The sequence below is a fragment of the Mauremys mutica genome, chromosome 3, assembly GCF_020497125.1.
Source record: "Mauremys mutica isolate MM-2020 ecotype Southern chromosome 3, ASM2049712v1, whole genome shotgun sequence".
Lineage (NCBI taxonomy): Eukaryota > Metazoa > Chordata > Testudines > Geoemydidae > Mauremys > Mauremys mutica.
The window spans coordinates 38,531,053-38,545,934 of record NC_059074.1 but is presented as its reverse complement, the minus strand read 5'-3'; the positions used below and the strand labels follow the sequence as shown (position 1 = coordinate 38,545,934).

The 14,882-nt window shown below is 40.5% G+C and overlaps 1 protein-coding gene across 1 annotated transcript in view; it reads left to right on the top strand.

The window, feature by feature from the left end:
• The first annotated feature begins 11,112 nt into the window (after positions 1–11,112).
• TPO (thyroid peroxidase) overlaps positions 11,113–14,882 on the top strand; it is an 85,690-nt gene continuing 81,920 nt past the window's right edge. The window contains exons 1-2 of the mRNA XM_045009354.1: positions 11,113–11,170; positions 14,524–14,608. Coding sequence (XP_044865289.1) covers positions 11,113–11,170; positions 14,524–14,608 — 143 coding nt within the window. The remainder of the gene's footprint in view (positions 11,171–14,523; positions 14,609–14,882) is intronic.

Here is a 14,882-nt window from a genome sequence, read left to right as displayed (position 1 = left end):
AACAGTAATGGTGTGCTCCTCTTTGCCTTGCAAATCCAGAAAGGGGTTGGACTAGATGATCTCCTGAGGTCCCTTCCAACCCGGATCTTCTATGATTCTAAGAGAAGAGACTCCCTGCCCCAACCAAGATGTCTGCTGCTGGCGATAGTGAAAGTGTGCTGACTGCTCATACAGGTGGCTGCAGACACCTTCACAATAAAGCTCCTTTTACCACTCTTCTAACTACAGTGTCTGCTACTCAATCCTCCTTGCAGCTTCTATCAGGTAGTATGTCAGGGGCAGAGGTGCTGACTCAGTGGGTGCTCCAGAGCTGGCGCACCCATGGGGAAAAAATGGTGGGCGCTGAGCACCCACTGGCAGCCCCCCTATCAGCTCCCTCCCACTCCCCCCAGGGCCTGCCGGCAGGCCCTGCATATCAGAGCTTCCCCCTCCCTCCCTGTGCCTCCCACCTGCCACAAACAGCTGTTTCACTGTGGGCAGGAGGCTGGTAGGGAGGGGGGAGGAGCACGGCTGCAGGATGCTCGGGGGGGGCATGAAACTGGGCGGGAAGGGGTTGGAGCGGGGCAGGAAGAGGCAAGGCAGGGGTGAGGCCTGGGGAAGGGGTGGGGCCTGAGGCAGAGCCGGGGGCAGAGCACCCCCCAGCACTTTGGAAAGTTGGCACCTCTGCAGAGGGATGTAATTTTTTTCAGTAAAGAATCAAATACAGGACATTGTTGCCAAAACTGAGAGACACTTCAGGGATATAAAATTAATTAAATCTGGATTAGTTGATCTGGACGGCAGAGCACACGGAAACAATCTTAGAATCACTGGAGTCCATGAGGGAAATCTCTGCAATTTAACCCCAGACTTTTAATGGAAATATTTGATCTGTCTGAGGATTTTATAGCTGCCATTGAAAGAGCACACAGGCCTCTCCCTGGGGCTAAATCCAGAGCCCTGGTAATCGGATTCCTCAGGTACATAATCAGATAAACCAATCTATACAAGGCAAGGAGAAAAGAGAGCTTTGCTTGGGCAGTCACCCAGATAAAATATTGCCTTTTCAAAATTTAGCAACGGAGTTGTGGAGCAGGGGCTGGCTTTTGGCAGAGCCATGGCAACTGCCAAAGCAGAAGGGGCTAAAATATTACAGGAGGTTTCTTCTACTATCTGGTGAAGTGACCCATTTATTCCAGAAGTCCCAAGATGTGGAGAGCATCATAAATATCAGTTTTGGTGTGGTTTGTTTCTGATTACTCCAACTGCTGGCACCTGGTTTGCCTTAATAACTGTTTGGATACAGCTTATGTTTGGCTCCCCTGCCATGGCCTGGCCTTTGGCTAGGTATGGTGGAGATGGAGAACATGCATATACTGGGTTCTCTGTATGTGGGTTTTGAATGATGACAACAATGATATAGCTTGGACTGTCTTATTGCTGAATACTTCGTGCCATGGTGTTGCACACTGCAAATCACTGTGGCTGTCATTGCCTTAGTGAGTTTTCTGATGTAAGGGAGAAGCACAACGCTCCCTCACTCAAATCCTGCACTGGTGGGTAACAGCAAATCCAATTGGAACTGCTTCCTAGCCACCCCTAGGTGGCTCTATGCACTGGAAGCTGGTATTTCTTAAGGCAGCCCTGCTGGAAATGCTTCCCCTGTTGCAGCAGAAAGGAGTTGTGCAATGTGAGGAAGCATGTACAGACTATGTAGTGAGCAGCAGTGAGTCAGGACGACCTGCGTGTTGTGTATTTGGTTGTCATGGTTTTGTTGCTATGGCAACTGATTTAGCTTATTATGGGTTAGCTCAACCGGTTTCAACCGGCTGAGGTGCTCTCTGTATATATGTAAATAAAATGGAGGTTTTGGTTAGCTGCCTGCTCTCTGGCCTCAAGTGATTGCTTCCTACACCGGCTGCCCCAAGGATATAACACTGGCGACGAGGGTGAGACTCCGGTGCTGCTCCAGTAACAGAAGGAAGTAGAAGTTAAGGTAAAGAACAAACAAACAAAAAAGCTGCTTGTTGCACTGACTGTGAAAGTGAAACTAAAAATCATGGCTACTCTGACCAGGCCCCTGGAGCCTTTTGATGAGAATACAGAGCAGTGGCATGTGTATACTGAGCGTTTTGAGCTTTTTGGTATTGCAAATGACATTACAGAAGCGAAGAAGGTGCCAATATTCTTAACTGTTGTAGGGGCTAAAACCTACTCTCTGCTACGCAGCTTACTACACCCTGTTAAGCCTGAGACTAAATCTTACAGTGACATTGTGGAAATCCTGGGGTCTCATTTCTCCCCAAAACCACTGGTAATTGCTGAAAGATATAGGTTCCACAAAAGAGACCAAAAGGAAGATGAAACAATTGTACAATTTGTAGCCATTTTAAAAAAGCTAGCAGAACACTGTGAATTTAAAGAAATGTTACATGATGCCCTGCGTGACAGGTTAGTGTGTGGCCTGTACAGTGAAGCTATACGGAAGCGCCTACTGACAGAGGCTCAGCTTACCTTACAGAAGGCTGTTGATATTGCTGTCTCCATGGAACTGGCTACAAGGGAGGCACAATACATCGGTGGACCCCCTAGGGTGCAAAAAGTGTCACAAGAACCGACCCACAAAACTGTGCAGAGTCAAGAATGTTACCGCTGTGGTAAGCCGGGTCACCAGGCATCAGAATGCTGGTGTAAGGACCTGGTGTGTCGACACTGTGGCAAAAAGGGACACATTGAGTGTGCCTGTAAACAAAAGAAAAAGAGGCCTGTGGTCTGGCCGACAAAAAGAGGAACCCTGCATACCCTAGAGCAGACCCAGAATGATCAAGGTGACACCTCATCGCAAGAGGAAGTGCCACTGCATGTTTTGTCTTTGGCAATGGGCTCACATGAATACTGGGTAACTCCGTTATTGGATGGCAAACGTATACGCATGGAACTGGACACCGGTGCAGCCGTCTCACTGATCTCCGAGACTGTGTATAAAGAAAAGCTACAGCATCTTCCGCTTAAGGCAACAAAAACTGTTCTGAAGACGTATACGGGAGAAGCTGTGCCTATGCTGGGCACTATTGATGTTAAGGTGGAGCTCAATGGACAGGTGGCTAAATTGCCACTGTTTGTGGTGAGAGGTAACTACCCAGCCTTAATGGGTAGGTCTTGGCTTGGGAAGATTCAACTGAACTGGGCAGAAGTGCACCGGATGACTAAAGAAGAAACCAGTCTAACCCCTATACTAAGGAAACATGCTGCTGTTTTTGGAGATGATTTGGGAAGTATGAAGGGAATCACTGTGACATTGAACATTAAACCTGGCAGTCCACCAAAATATCTGAAAGCCCGAACTGTGCCATATGCCATCAGGCCAAAAGTTGAAGCAGACCTGAAGCGTCTGGATACCTTTTTACTTTCCTACAGATACACACCTCATGCTACGACCCACGCATCTCTGGCCTTTCTAATGATGGGACGACAGCTGCGCACTTGCTTTGATCTGCTGAAACCTTCTGAACCCCGACAAATTGTGCAACATCAGCAGCAATATCAAGTCATCAGACGGGCACCCAGAGCAAAAGACCGAACCTTTAGCCCGGGACAGCCAGTTTTGGCTCGGAATTATACTTCCAGAGCTAAATGGGTTCCGGCCACAGTCATCACTCAAACAGGACCTGTTTCCTACACAGTCCGGACTGCAGAGAATCTTACCTGGCGGCGACATGTAGATCAGCTGTTGCCAGGTCATGCCAGTCTTCAGGACCCATCTGCAGTTGAGGGGTCTGACTTCACCTCTTCTGGTGAGGGATCGAATCACGAGTCACCTGTTTCTGACTGTTCTCCTCCATTACTGCCGGCGGCTGAGATACCCCTTTGCCCAGCACGAGCTGATACCACCTCCTCACCTGTTCGTGCTGCGGACCCTGAGCCCCTAGTGCTTTCGGGTGCAATAACACCAGTAGTTCGCCGTAATCCACCTAGAGACAGAAGGCCTCCTCATCGGCTGGATCTTTAGCTAGGGCGAACCCACGGTTATGGGGCAAAATAATCCCCAGGGTTTAGCCGGGAATGGAGGCAGTCTACCCTCCTTCTCTAGTCTAGTGTGTGTTTTATTTAGGGGATGTTCTTATTACGGGGGGAGGAATATGTTGTGTATTTGGTTGTCATGGTTTTGTTGCTATGGCAACTGAGTTAGCTTATTATGGGTTAGCTCAACCGGTTTCAACCGGCTGAGGTGCTCTCTGTATATATGTAAATAAAATGGAGGTTTTGGTTAGCTGCCTGCTCTCTGGCCTCAAGTGATTGCTTCCTACACCGGCTGCCCCAAGGATATAACACTGCGCATCTTTGGGAAAAGAATAGAAGAGGATCCGGTCTTAGACCATGCCATGCCATTACTGGTGGGTACCTGCAGTATGGACCTAGGGATGGTAATAATGCAGCTACCTTTGAGCATTTTTGCTTATCTCCTTATGTTACTGCAGAGACAGCCATTGAACACATTTAGCACACAAACTATGTGTCTGGAGTAATAGGTTTTGGATTAGCTGTTTATTGTTTGGAAATGGTTTGAAATAGGGGGATGGCAATTCTGGTGAAAAATTACCTCCAGATGGGAACTGTGACATTACAAGGAGCTTCATGTAATCTCAACCTACAGACGGTCCCATATTTGGTATCTTGCTGAGGCCATACATCTAAAGTCACAGAGTCTGATATAAACACATGAAGGGCACACATCACAACATAGAATATAAACTTTACACACCCTCTTTGTTGGTGATATGTCCCATGAGGGTTGTTATTTGTAGCATTTTTTTTTTTTTTTTTTAGTTTTTGAAGGCTTTAGAAGCAGGAAGGCAACACACACACACCAGTCATCACACGGGATTTGCCTAGGTCTGCCCCCTGGAATTTAAGAGAGTTTTAGTTATTAATTAGAAGTGTTCTTTTCAATGCCTGGTAATGGGTAGCATCATTCCCAGGTGGTGCCAAGCACATAAAGTTAATATGTTGTTATAGTTATAATTTGTTTGTTTTTTTTTCTTTTTGTTATCTTCTACTTGGTATCCCTTCATGTCACCCCACTACTCTTTCTTTCCCCTTCCTCCCACCTGACCTTCATAACCCAATGAGTGTGTTGGACATGCTGGCACTAGTCCTGACAGATGAAGTGGGTAGTGCATCCCATCAGTTCCTCATTTCACCCTTTCTACACTCATCCCATAGCTCTATGGATGTCTGGCTGCTGGTGTGATCTCTGCAAGGTAATCAAATGATCTACATTAGGCATCTAGGACTGCTTGTCCCTCTACTCCCCGCTCCCATGGGTTTCCACAAGGAGAGTGGTGCATAGGGTGGACGGACAGATAACTTAAACTCTCTTTCCAATCTACGTTAAAAACCCTAAGGTGCTATTGACTAAGATGTGCTGTTATGACTTTAAACCTTAAACTAATATTTTGGGAAATCAGGGGATTTAACACTCCCATTAAATGTAAGAAAGTTTGTGCCTTGTTGAAAGAGACCAAGGTCAACATAGCATTTTTAATTGAGCTATGTCCTGGTGTCACACCTCAAAATCTATAGGAGTCTCTGTGCTGTTCCATAGAAACCTAACAGCAAATGTTAGTGATGTTTGCTCAGAAAGTCAGGGTAGGTTTCTCATACCCAGAGTCACTGTAAATAGGTCTGAAATGATCCTGGCTAACCAACATGGATAAGGCCCTAAGACTTTTCCTAGACAATTTGCTGAGCTGTACAGAGATATGCACATCCCCATCAACTTTAATCAGGTTCCAGAGCCAATAATAGATAGATCTTCCCCTAGTAAGAGTAAGCCAGCCAGAACCTGAAGAGTACTGGAGTCCATGATAAAAGATATGAGACTGTGTGATGGGGGTGGGGGCAGATACATACAGCAGAAAGATTACATGTAGCTTCCTCCCCTGTCCATAATACATATTCATAAATTTGAACTTTTTTCTAAGGGAAGCTAACCCAATCTGTCTCCAAGTCATCAATTGGCAGTCTCTGACCATGCACCCATTACTTAGATTGTAAAGTCTTTTGGGGGCAAGGATTGTCTTTTGGTTCTATATTTGTACAACACTTAGCATCCTGGCCCATGCCATACATCCAAACCAGGAGGGATTTATTAAAAGCTGGCATGGCTCAGGTAACTTAGCACAGTTAGGATATAAAATAGCAGTGCAGTGTGATGGCCTGAACCCCCAAGCTCTTCTAGCCTGGGACACAGAAAAGGCCTGTGATTGTGTGATCTGGGGATATGCTATATACCTGACAGAGATTTTGGGTCTGTTTTTGGAGAATGGGAGGGATACACTTACATACAAGGGACCACATCTATCTGAACCAATGGCATAATTTTTGAGTAGTAATGATACTCCACAAACTCTCCAGACTTGTGTTAGTCATCTATTCCTTTTTTATGAAAAAGGATATTTTGAATCTTGAAGATACCACTAAAACCTGCAATAAAAAGCTGGAGTATCCTTTAAAGGCTCCCCAATAGTCAATTGTATTATGCAATGCAAAACATGCTTCTATAGATTTATTTACGTTTAATTCAACACACTTTAGAATATAGTGGAAACTGCAAAAATGACATAAATTAAAACACTTTGGATACATGCTGACAATCTGGTAAAGATATGGACACACTTCTGCATGTGTTTTGGAATGTCCTCCAGTTAAATATCTGTGAAAAGTTGCCACATTATAACAATGATTTTGGGCATTAGAAATCAAACATCAGTTGAGAACTACAAATAACGATATTTACCTGTGAATTTTGGTCTCTTATCAGCACAGCATTTATAATTTCTGAGGACAACCATGATCATGAAGTGAATGATTTTACAAAGATGGAAAAGTAAATCAATGTACAGAACAGAACAATAGTATTCTGACCGCTCTGACCTAGTGGCCAAAGAAAAGGGATCCGCTACATACATTTGAAGAAATCTGGGCTCCATTTTTAGAAATAGTGAACTAAGGAACACCCAAGACTCAGTAGGCAGTACAGATCTCCTTCTCCTTGACTTTCCCCACTTTCTTCCCCTCTCCCTCAGCCTCGTCTGTGTTATTCCCCCACTTAGCTGTAAATTGATTTATTTGATTTATAGTTTAATATAAGGGTTGTTAAAAATGTTTTTGCATATGTATTTAACACTCAGCTGTATGTTACAAATGGCAAATTTAAGTTTTATTTTAATGTTTTTTGTATTGTGACCTTTGCATTGAAAAGTAAAAGCAAATAAAAAAAACCTTAATAAAAAACTCTTTTTTCCCCCAGTTTTAATAAGATAAGAACAATGGAACATACAAAACTGTGTAATTGGTAAAAAAAAAAAAAAAAAAAAAAATCTTTCCCACCATAAAGGTAAGTTAGTGCTCCATTTTATATTTTCAGATATTTAGTAATTGTATAAATGATGGCTTGAGTGGAACATTTAAGAGCTTTTTTTTGTTGCAGCCAAAACAATTGTGTCTGCATTGAAAACATAAAAATCCCTCTGCCCTGTTCCTTCAATTATTTGTTATCCCCAATTTAAACTTCTACTAAGTGTTGAGTCTCATTAATAAATCTTTAAATATGAATTTGTTATTAATTACTGTTTTTAATATTATTTTTTTCAATAGTCTCATATTCCTTTTAATCCTAATATTGGGCATAGATTGAAAAGCCATAAAACCTCGTTTGTTCAGTCTGAGAGCCTACTAGAAAGCACTTTACACTAGCTAAAGACTCAAAACTCAGTTTATACTAGCTAAAAACTCAGCAGAGCAGTAAAAATAGCAATTCTGTTTTTGCAGGCTCTTGATGTGACGTCAAGTGTTGTTAGTCTCTAAAGTGCCACAAGAACTCCTCGTTGTTTAAACTGTTTTTATTACTCTGTCAAAAGGTCCACTGGAATGTTCGCTGTTCCAGAGACTAGCTGCATTGTAACCTCTTAATATCCGTGCTTTTGAAGAATGTTGTATTTAATTTTAACTGATCATTTGCTCTCCTGATTTGTGACAATGTAATAAAAATGTAGACGCAGCAAAGAATCCTGTGGCACCTTTAGTCTAACAGACCTTTTGCAGCATGAGCTTTCGTGGGTGAATACCCACTTCTTCGGATGCAAGAAGAACTTGCATCCGAAGAAGTGGGTATTCACCCACGAAAGCTCATGCTGCAAAACGTCTGTTAGTCTATAAGGTGCCACAGGATTCTTTGCTGCTTCTACAGAACCAGACTAACACGGCTACCTCTCTGATACTTAATAAAAATGTGGATGCTAATTCAAGAACACACACATTTGTGATTATGAATTTTCATGACTTTAGATCAGCCCTATCTCATTAGATGGGAAATGTGCTTTTTCAATTAGCAAAATGAGTTTATAACGCAGAAGCTTTCAGTGTTTGAATAGTTTCTCTAATTAATCTCTCAGTGTGTCTGCCAGTTTGCATTATTCCATTTACTGATGTTCATGTTCCACGGGTTTCTTGGGCTCCTCCTCTGTCTCAGTGGTTCTCAAACTGTGTGTCGGGATCCCAAAGCGGGTTGTGACCCTGTTTTAATGGGGTCACCAGGGCTGGCGTTAGAATTGCTGGGGCGCTGGGTCAAAGCTGAAGTCTGAGCCCCACCGCCCAGGCCAAAGCCCAAGGCTTCATCCCTGAGCAGAGGGGCATGGGCTTTCGCTTCAGCTCTGGATAGCGGGGCTGGAGCCCTTGGGCTTTGGCTTGCCCCACCCCTCCCAGAGAGATGGGGCTTGGGCTTCAGCTTTGCAGGCCCTCCCACCCCCACCCAGGGCTCAGGCAGACTCAGGCTTCGGTCTTGGAATGGTGTAGTAATTTTTGTTGTCAGAATGGGGTTGTAGGGCAATGAAGTTTGAGAACCCCTGCTCTATCTCTTTCTCTAGCACTGCTTGAAAACTGCAGCTATTTCTGATTATTACTCACTATACTAATATCTACTACCATTGCTGTAATATTTAAATTTACAGTACACTTAATTGAAATTGAAAGAATAATTAGTAACACAAAATGACATTTACTAAAATGCTGTTTAAGACAATACACAGCCTAATGATCAATTAATTAAGTCAGAATGGAATATATGTAAATACTGTATGAGTAAGATGGCAGTCATTACCGCACAGTAAGGCACTTTAAAAAATATACTTTTCATAATTGTATTACACTGTCATGTAATTTTTTTTCCGTTTTCTTTCCTACCACTTCTAATTACAAAAGGTCAAAGCCTCTTATGCTTAATCAGTTTCTGGTTCATTTTTACTAGGCAAATTTCTGTTCCTTCCCTGATAGGTTTTTTCTGGTTATAGTCCTGGTCCCAGCAAAGAATCCATTACCCATAGTTGATACTAATTGGTACATTTCTAGCCTGTGCCAAAAGGCCAAGCATTGAATAAGCCGGGAACCTGAACTGCCTTCTTATCCCTAAATATACTCTGGCTGGAAATGGTTGAATACTTAGTACTGCCATGAGTGCAGGGGACTGGACTAGATGATCTCTTGAGTCCCTTCCAGTCCTGTGATTCTATGAATTTAATAGAAATACTTGATTTTTGCCTATAAGCCGACCAATATTGGCCTACTGAACATTGCAGTAGTAAAAGTTCCCCACACCCTTCTTAGTTGAGTACTATCAGATAAAATACTGGATTTAGAGGAAACAGTAGAGCAAGAGTATTATTAAAGGAAAAATGTAAGTGTGAATTAGTGGCTGCCAAGAGATGAGGATAAAAAATTATCTCTGGAGGCTGATGGGCCATGGTTCAGAATGAACAAAAGGGAGTGCATTACTGTGGGGTAGTGGTGGTAAAACACATAGTGGCATATGGTGCAGAATTGCTGTCTCAGATTCAGGTTGCTTGAGAACTTTGAAACAAATATGAATTCAGCAATGATTTAAGGGAATGGCAACATTCTTATTTTAACTGAATGAGTTTGCCCAGCCCTAGTTTACATTGTCTAAAAGACTGACGTCTGAAACGTAAAAACAACGATAGACAGGTAGCATTTGGTGTCATTAGCATGATAGAGAGAAGCATACCTAACATTGAAGTGAACTGCTACATTTGTATAAACAAGCTTTGGTCAAAAAGCCTTCAAGACCACTTCGTTTCTTAAAGGTTGAGTGACTATTAGTGCATAGCGCCAGTTTATATGTCTGCCTGGTCCCTAGGAAGCACTTCACTTTCACATTTCAGAAGAGTTACTGCCACCGATAAAGTACAAAACTGTAGAAGATAATCTCACCAGAAAAAAAGGTCAGACTGTAAAACTATTGCTTTCAATTTTCTAGAAAAAAATCATTTTAACTTCTGAAATGTAACAAGGGCTGTTGTCAGGTTTCTTTGAGCAAATTTGTTTCCCTGAATTTTCAGAGCTGATTTGTTTATGATTTTTTGATTTGTGTTTTTAAAGCCTTTCAACTCAGGTCATTGCACCATATTTGAAAAATGGTACCACTAGGGTGTTTTAAATGAATTTGCATTGCTGCAACACCTGCCACAAAACCAATGCATTGCAATAGACAATTTAGACCCTTTTGCCGCATGAACATATTTCTGATACCATGATGACACCTAGCTCTATAGATAGAAGTGGTTTCTGTAAGAACCTGATTCATTGCCTAATGTAGAATGACAAGCACAGCAAAATTACAATCTCAGATTGCATGGAAATCATGTTATTTGTGTGAGAAGTAGAAAATGGGTGGTCAAATATTAATTTTTATTCTATTGCCCCAGGGTCATCTGACTTCTGGGTTAAATGCAGATACTGCTGTAAAAACATATTGTGCGTCAAATAAGGATGTGCATTTCACTTAACTAGAAATTTCCCAGGAGGCTTTCAGTAACAACATGAAAGATAAAGTGAATGAACTAACTATATGAGTTTTAAAAAAAAAACTTTGACATAATATCCAAATGTGTGACAACATATTTAATGAAAAGAGAAGATATATTACTGAGCTGAGGAAATTATCTAGAGTGCATACTGTATATTTCTTCTAGGAGCTGTGATCCCCTTTTTTCACCCACCATAATGTCTTCATTCCTTCAGATGAGAGTGTTCATTTTCTTGGGAGTTTCAGCAACAATGGCCTGCACAGCTCTTTTCTTTTCTTTTATTCAGAAAGGCAAAGATGTCTTCTTTGGTAAGTAACAAATAAAATGTTCTTTATTTCCTGTTTCAGCCTTTGGCTGTACTGTTGGTGAAACTGAAAACACATAAGCAATGCTTGGTAGTTTAGCTTATAATACTTTTTCCATTCAGAAAAGAGACAATGATTGACTTCAGTGAAAGTTTTTCCACAATTGTTTTCCTTTAAAAAAAAATAAAATTACATCTTTATAAATTCACCACAGCAAACACCCTTTGCACCTGTGATGCATGTGTCTGATTCATGTACCTTGTGATTATGAATGACTGGTTGTACTTTATTGTTGCATTCACAAGTCATATGCGGTATTTACACACATAACTAGAATCACAATCCGTACATTTAGGCAGTATAAGACTTCAGAACTACTATGAACTTCAGAACTTACAGTGAATTCTAAGCCAGTAAGGTCTATTGAACCATGGGTGGAGGAAATATTGGAAGCCTCATTGTTTGAGTCATTTTAAAACTGGATTGAACCAAGATTCAAGAATATGAATGAATGATGAACACTTCTGACGTAGTGGAGAGTAGACAAGATGAACGGGCAGGGCTTTTTGATACCTGTAGCTTATTATTTTATTCTATAACTTTAGGTAAGATTAAGATGGGAACAATCTTAGAAGCTTTTGCATTTCAACGTAATGTATAAACACTTTGTCAAATAAAATTAGATCTGAGATAGGGGGGAAAACAACATTGCTTTTCATGGGAGACTGTGTTCTTTTCTAGACCATAACTGCCAAACGGGAGATCAAATTTGATTCCTGTTATGGACTCTCAGTTTGGCATCACTGTGTGAATTGTTAGGGAGGTCTTGGCCTGAAAAGACCTAACAAAACAGTTGGCTAGTTCATCCAATATAGCTTAACAAACTTAGCACTGGTGAAAAGCAGCTATTTCTGGCAAAACATTGTATGGAAATTTAAACCTGTGCTTAACACTAAAAAGAGGCAGAGGCAGAAATCCTATTACACCATGTGTTTCAGATCAAAATCTTGTTTGGGGCTATGCAATCAGCAATGCTCAAAAAAAAGAGGCAGGCAGAATAAATGGTTTGGTGGAAAATATCCATAAAATTATTGAAAATAGTAGTACCAAGCCACAAAAAGACATACTGTTATGTGGCTTGAACAAATCAATCTTATTTTTTAATGTATACATTAAAACCTTTTCAGATACTCTGGCTAGAAGAACAGATGCAGAGCACTCTTTCCTCAGTTGATATACATTGATCAAACAGGTTTCATATGAAGTAGACACCTGAGTGGTAACATTAGGTTAGCCATAGGAGTAATTCACAGTATGTGGGGGGGAAGGGGTGTGAAAAGTCTGCTGCTATCCTTAGATCCTGACATCTTTAATAACATAGAATGGCATTTTCTCAAAATACAGGTGTCAGAGATGGATTTTGGAGGCATTATGAAGACACAGATATTTTAAGATTCTCCATCCACTAGGATAAAAATTAACAGGGAATTTCAACTGTAGAGAGGAGCCAAAGTTCTCTCTTTTCCTCCTTGTTGTTTTCCCTCTTTATTGAACACCTGGAACTACAAAACAAAGAATAATATAGCATAACAGCACTTACAATTAATGAAATAGAACATGCAATTGCACTGTTTGCAGATGATGTGATACTAATGGTACCAATTCAGTACAATCTATAACTTCCATTCTGAAAAAAATAATCAATTCACTGATAGATCAGGCCAGAAAATTAATGATGATATCTTAAATATTCAGTATAGATATCTGTAAACTATAATTAAACAGCTGCAAGATTAATTTGAGTTTGTATGGTCCAAACAAACGTACTTCAGAATCAATGCGTCTCCTAATTTCAGTCAGCTAAATGACATTAATTTTTTCCTGGTATTTCAAAACTGATTTGTTGGATTGGAAAAACACTACATTCGCCTTAGATTGGTTGTAGCGCTTAATGAAAATGGGTTGGTTGCCAAAGCTTAATTTCCTATTTCAGGCCCTACCAACATCGGTATGAAAAAAGATCTCCAAAGACAACCCAAACAAGAATTATTACATTTGTATGGGACAATAAGTTCCCATTTGTAAGTAAGAATTCTCTTTATGTACCCACTGTGGATGGGGGATTGGCAGTACCAAATTTAGTAAAATATTACTGGGTGGTTTAGTTAATATCACTATCAGCCTGAAACCCTGGTATTCCCAGTAAATATGTGTGGAAATTGAACAACAGGATTTTAAACATATATTTAGTATAGTGTTCTTATTCTTTTTAACCTAGAAGATATAGATCAGTACAAAAGAGAAACAATCCGGGGAATATGTAATGTCACATCATCCTTTCACAAGGACACTTTGGGTATGGAATTTGATAAACTGTACCCCCTTTCCAAACTCACTTAAACTCATCAGAAATAATCCAGAATTCAACTGGGTTCATCTAATCCAATATAAAATACATGTGAGGAAAATGATACACAACCATTGACCATAATGATAAAATTATGACAATCAATGCCATCAAATTACTTATGGGACGTATTAATGTGCCAGTTCTGGTTTACTGGCAACTAAAGTAGTATATCAAATCCAATTCAGGCAGCCCAATTTTTAGGAGACCATGAACAGTCATAGGAACAGTAATTATGGGAAAGATCACGTCAAAAGTTCTGATCTCTACATGGTATAACCAATCATTACCAATGGAGCCAGAAGATACGACCTTTATGGAAAAATAGAAAAAAGGTCTAAAACCAGACATCCATTTGCAACAATGAGAAAATATCTGGATCTTGTTTGAATCCAGTTTTAAAATATCTGGAGGAAGGCTGGAACCTTATCATTTGTATAACTAGTATGCACAAAGTACTTTATCAGTGTTCCCTCACTCCATTTAAACTAAGGAAATATATAAAAAGGAAGTCAAATGCATGAGAGAACATGGCGGAACAGGGATCTTTGTGCATGTATGGTGGGACTTCCCTAAGATAATATTTTGGAGGAAAAAAACCAGAATTTTCAAGGTAAGTAAAATTAGTTTACACATAGACCCCATAGTGGTTCTATTAAGTTACAGCCCAAAGGAGGTTATTGACTCAGAGAAGAAACCAGTATTAACATAATTACTGCCAGGCAGCTATATGTGATGATAGCTCCTTTTTCTGGAAAATAATAGCTCCCTCAACATTGGCCACATGAGAAAGTACGGGAAATCCTTCCAATGGAAAAATTACAGACTTCCTTATATCAATATTAAGTGGATTTTATGAAGGAAAGTTTATATCAGTAAATATCTCAACAATCAATACTCTTTGGATGACTGTTGCCTCCAATTTAACTTTTATTTTTTTAATGTGTAGGAGAAACTGAAGATACCTACATTACCAGTGCTATCCAGGAGGGGGCTAAAATGGTGGATGATCCTATATACCATATACTGAAAAGGTAAAAATGGCCTGTGTGTCAGTTTTGCCATTAATTTCAATGTGACCCCTGTTGGGCCATAGGGATATTTCTTAAGGGGAGCATGCAATGTCACATCATCCTTTCACATGTTGTGAACCAATCTAGTTTGTATAATATCATATGCTGCACAACAGTACAATATTTTATTCATTAACAAAACTACTAAAGCATTACTATGTAAAAAACAAAAAATACTGTCGCAAATGAGTGTTTTCTGATTGTTTTAATCCAATGAAAGATGTCAGACAACATG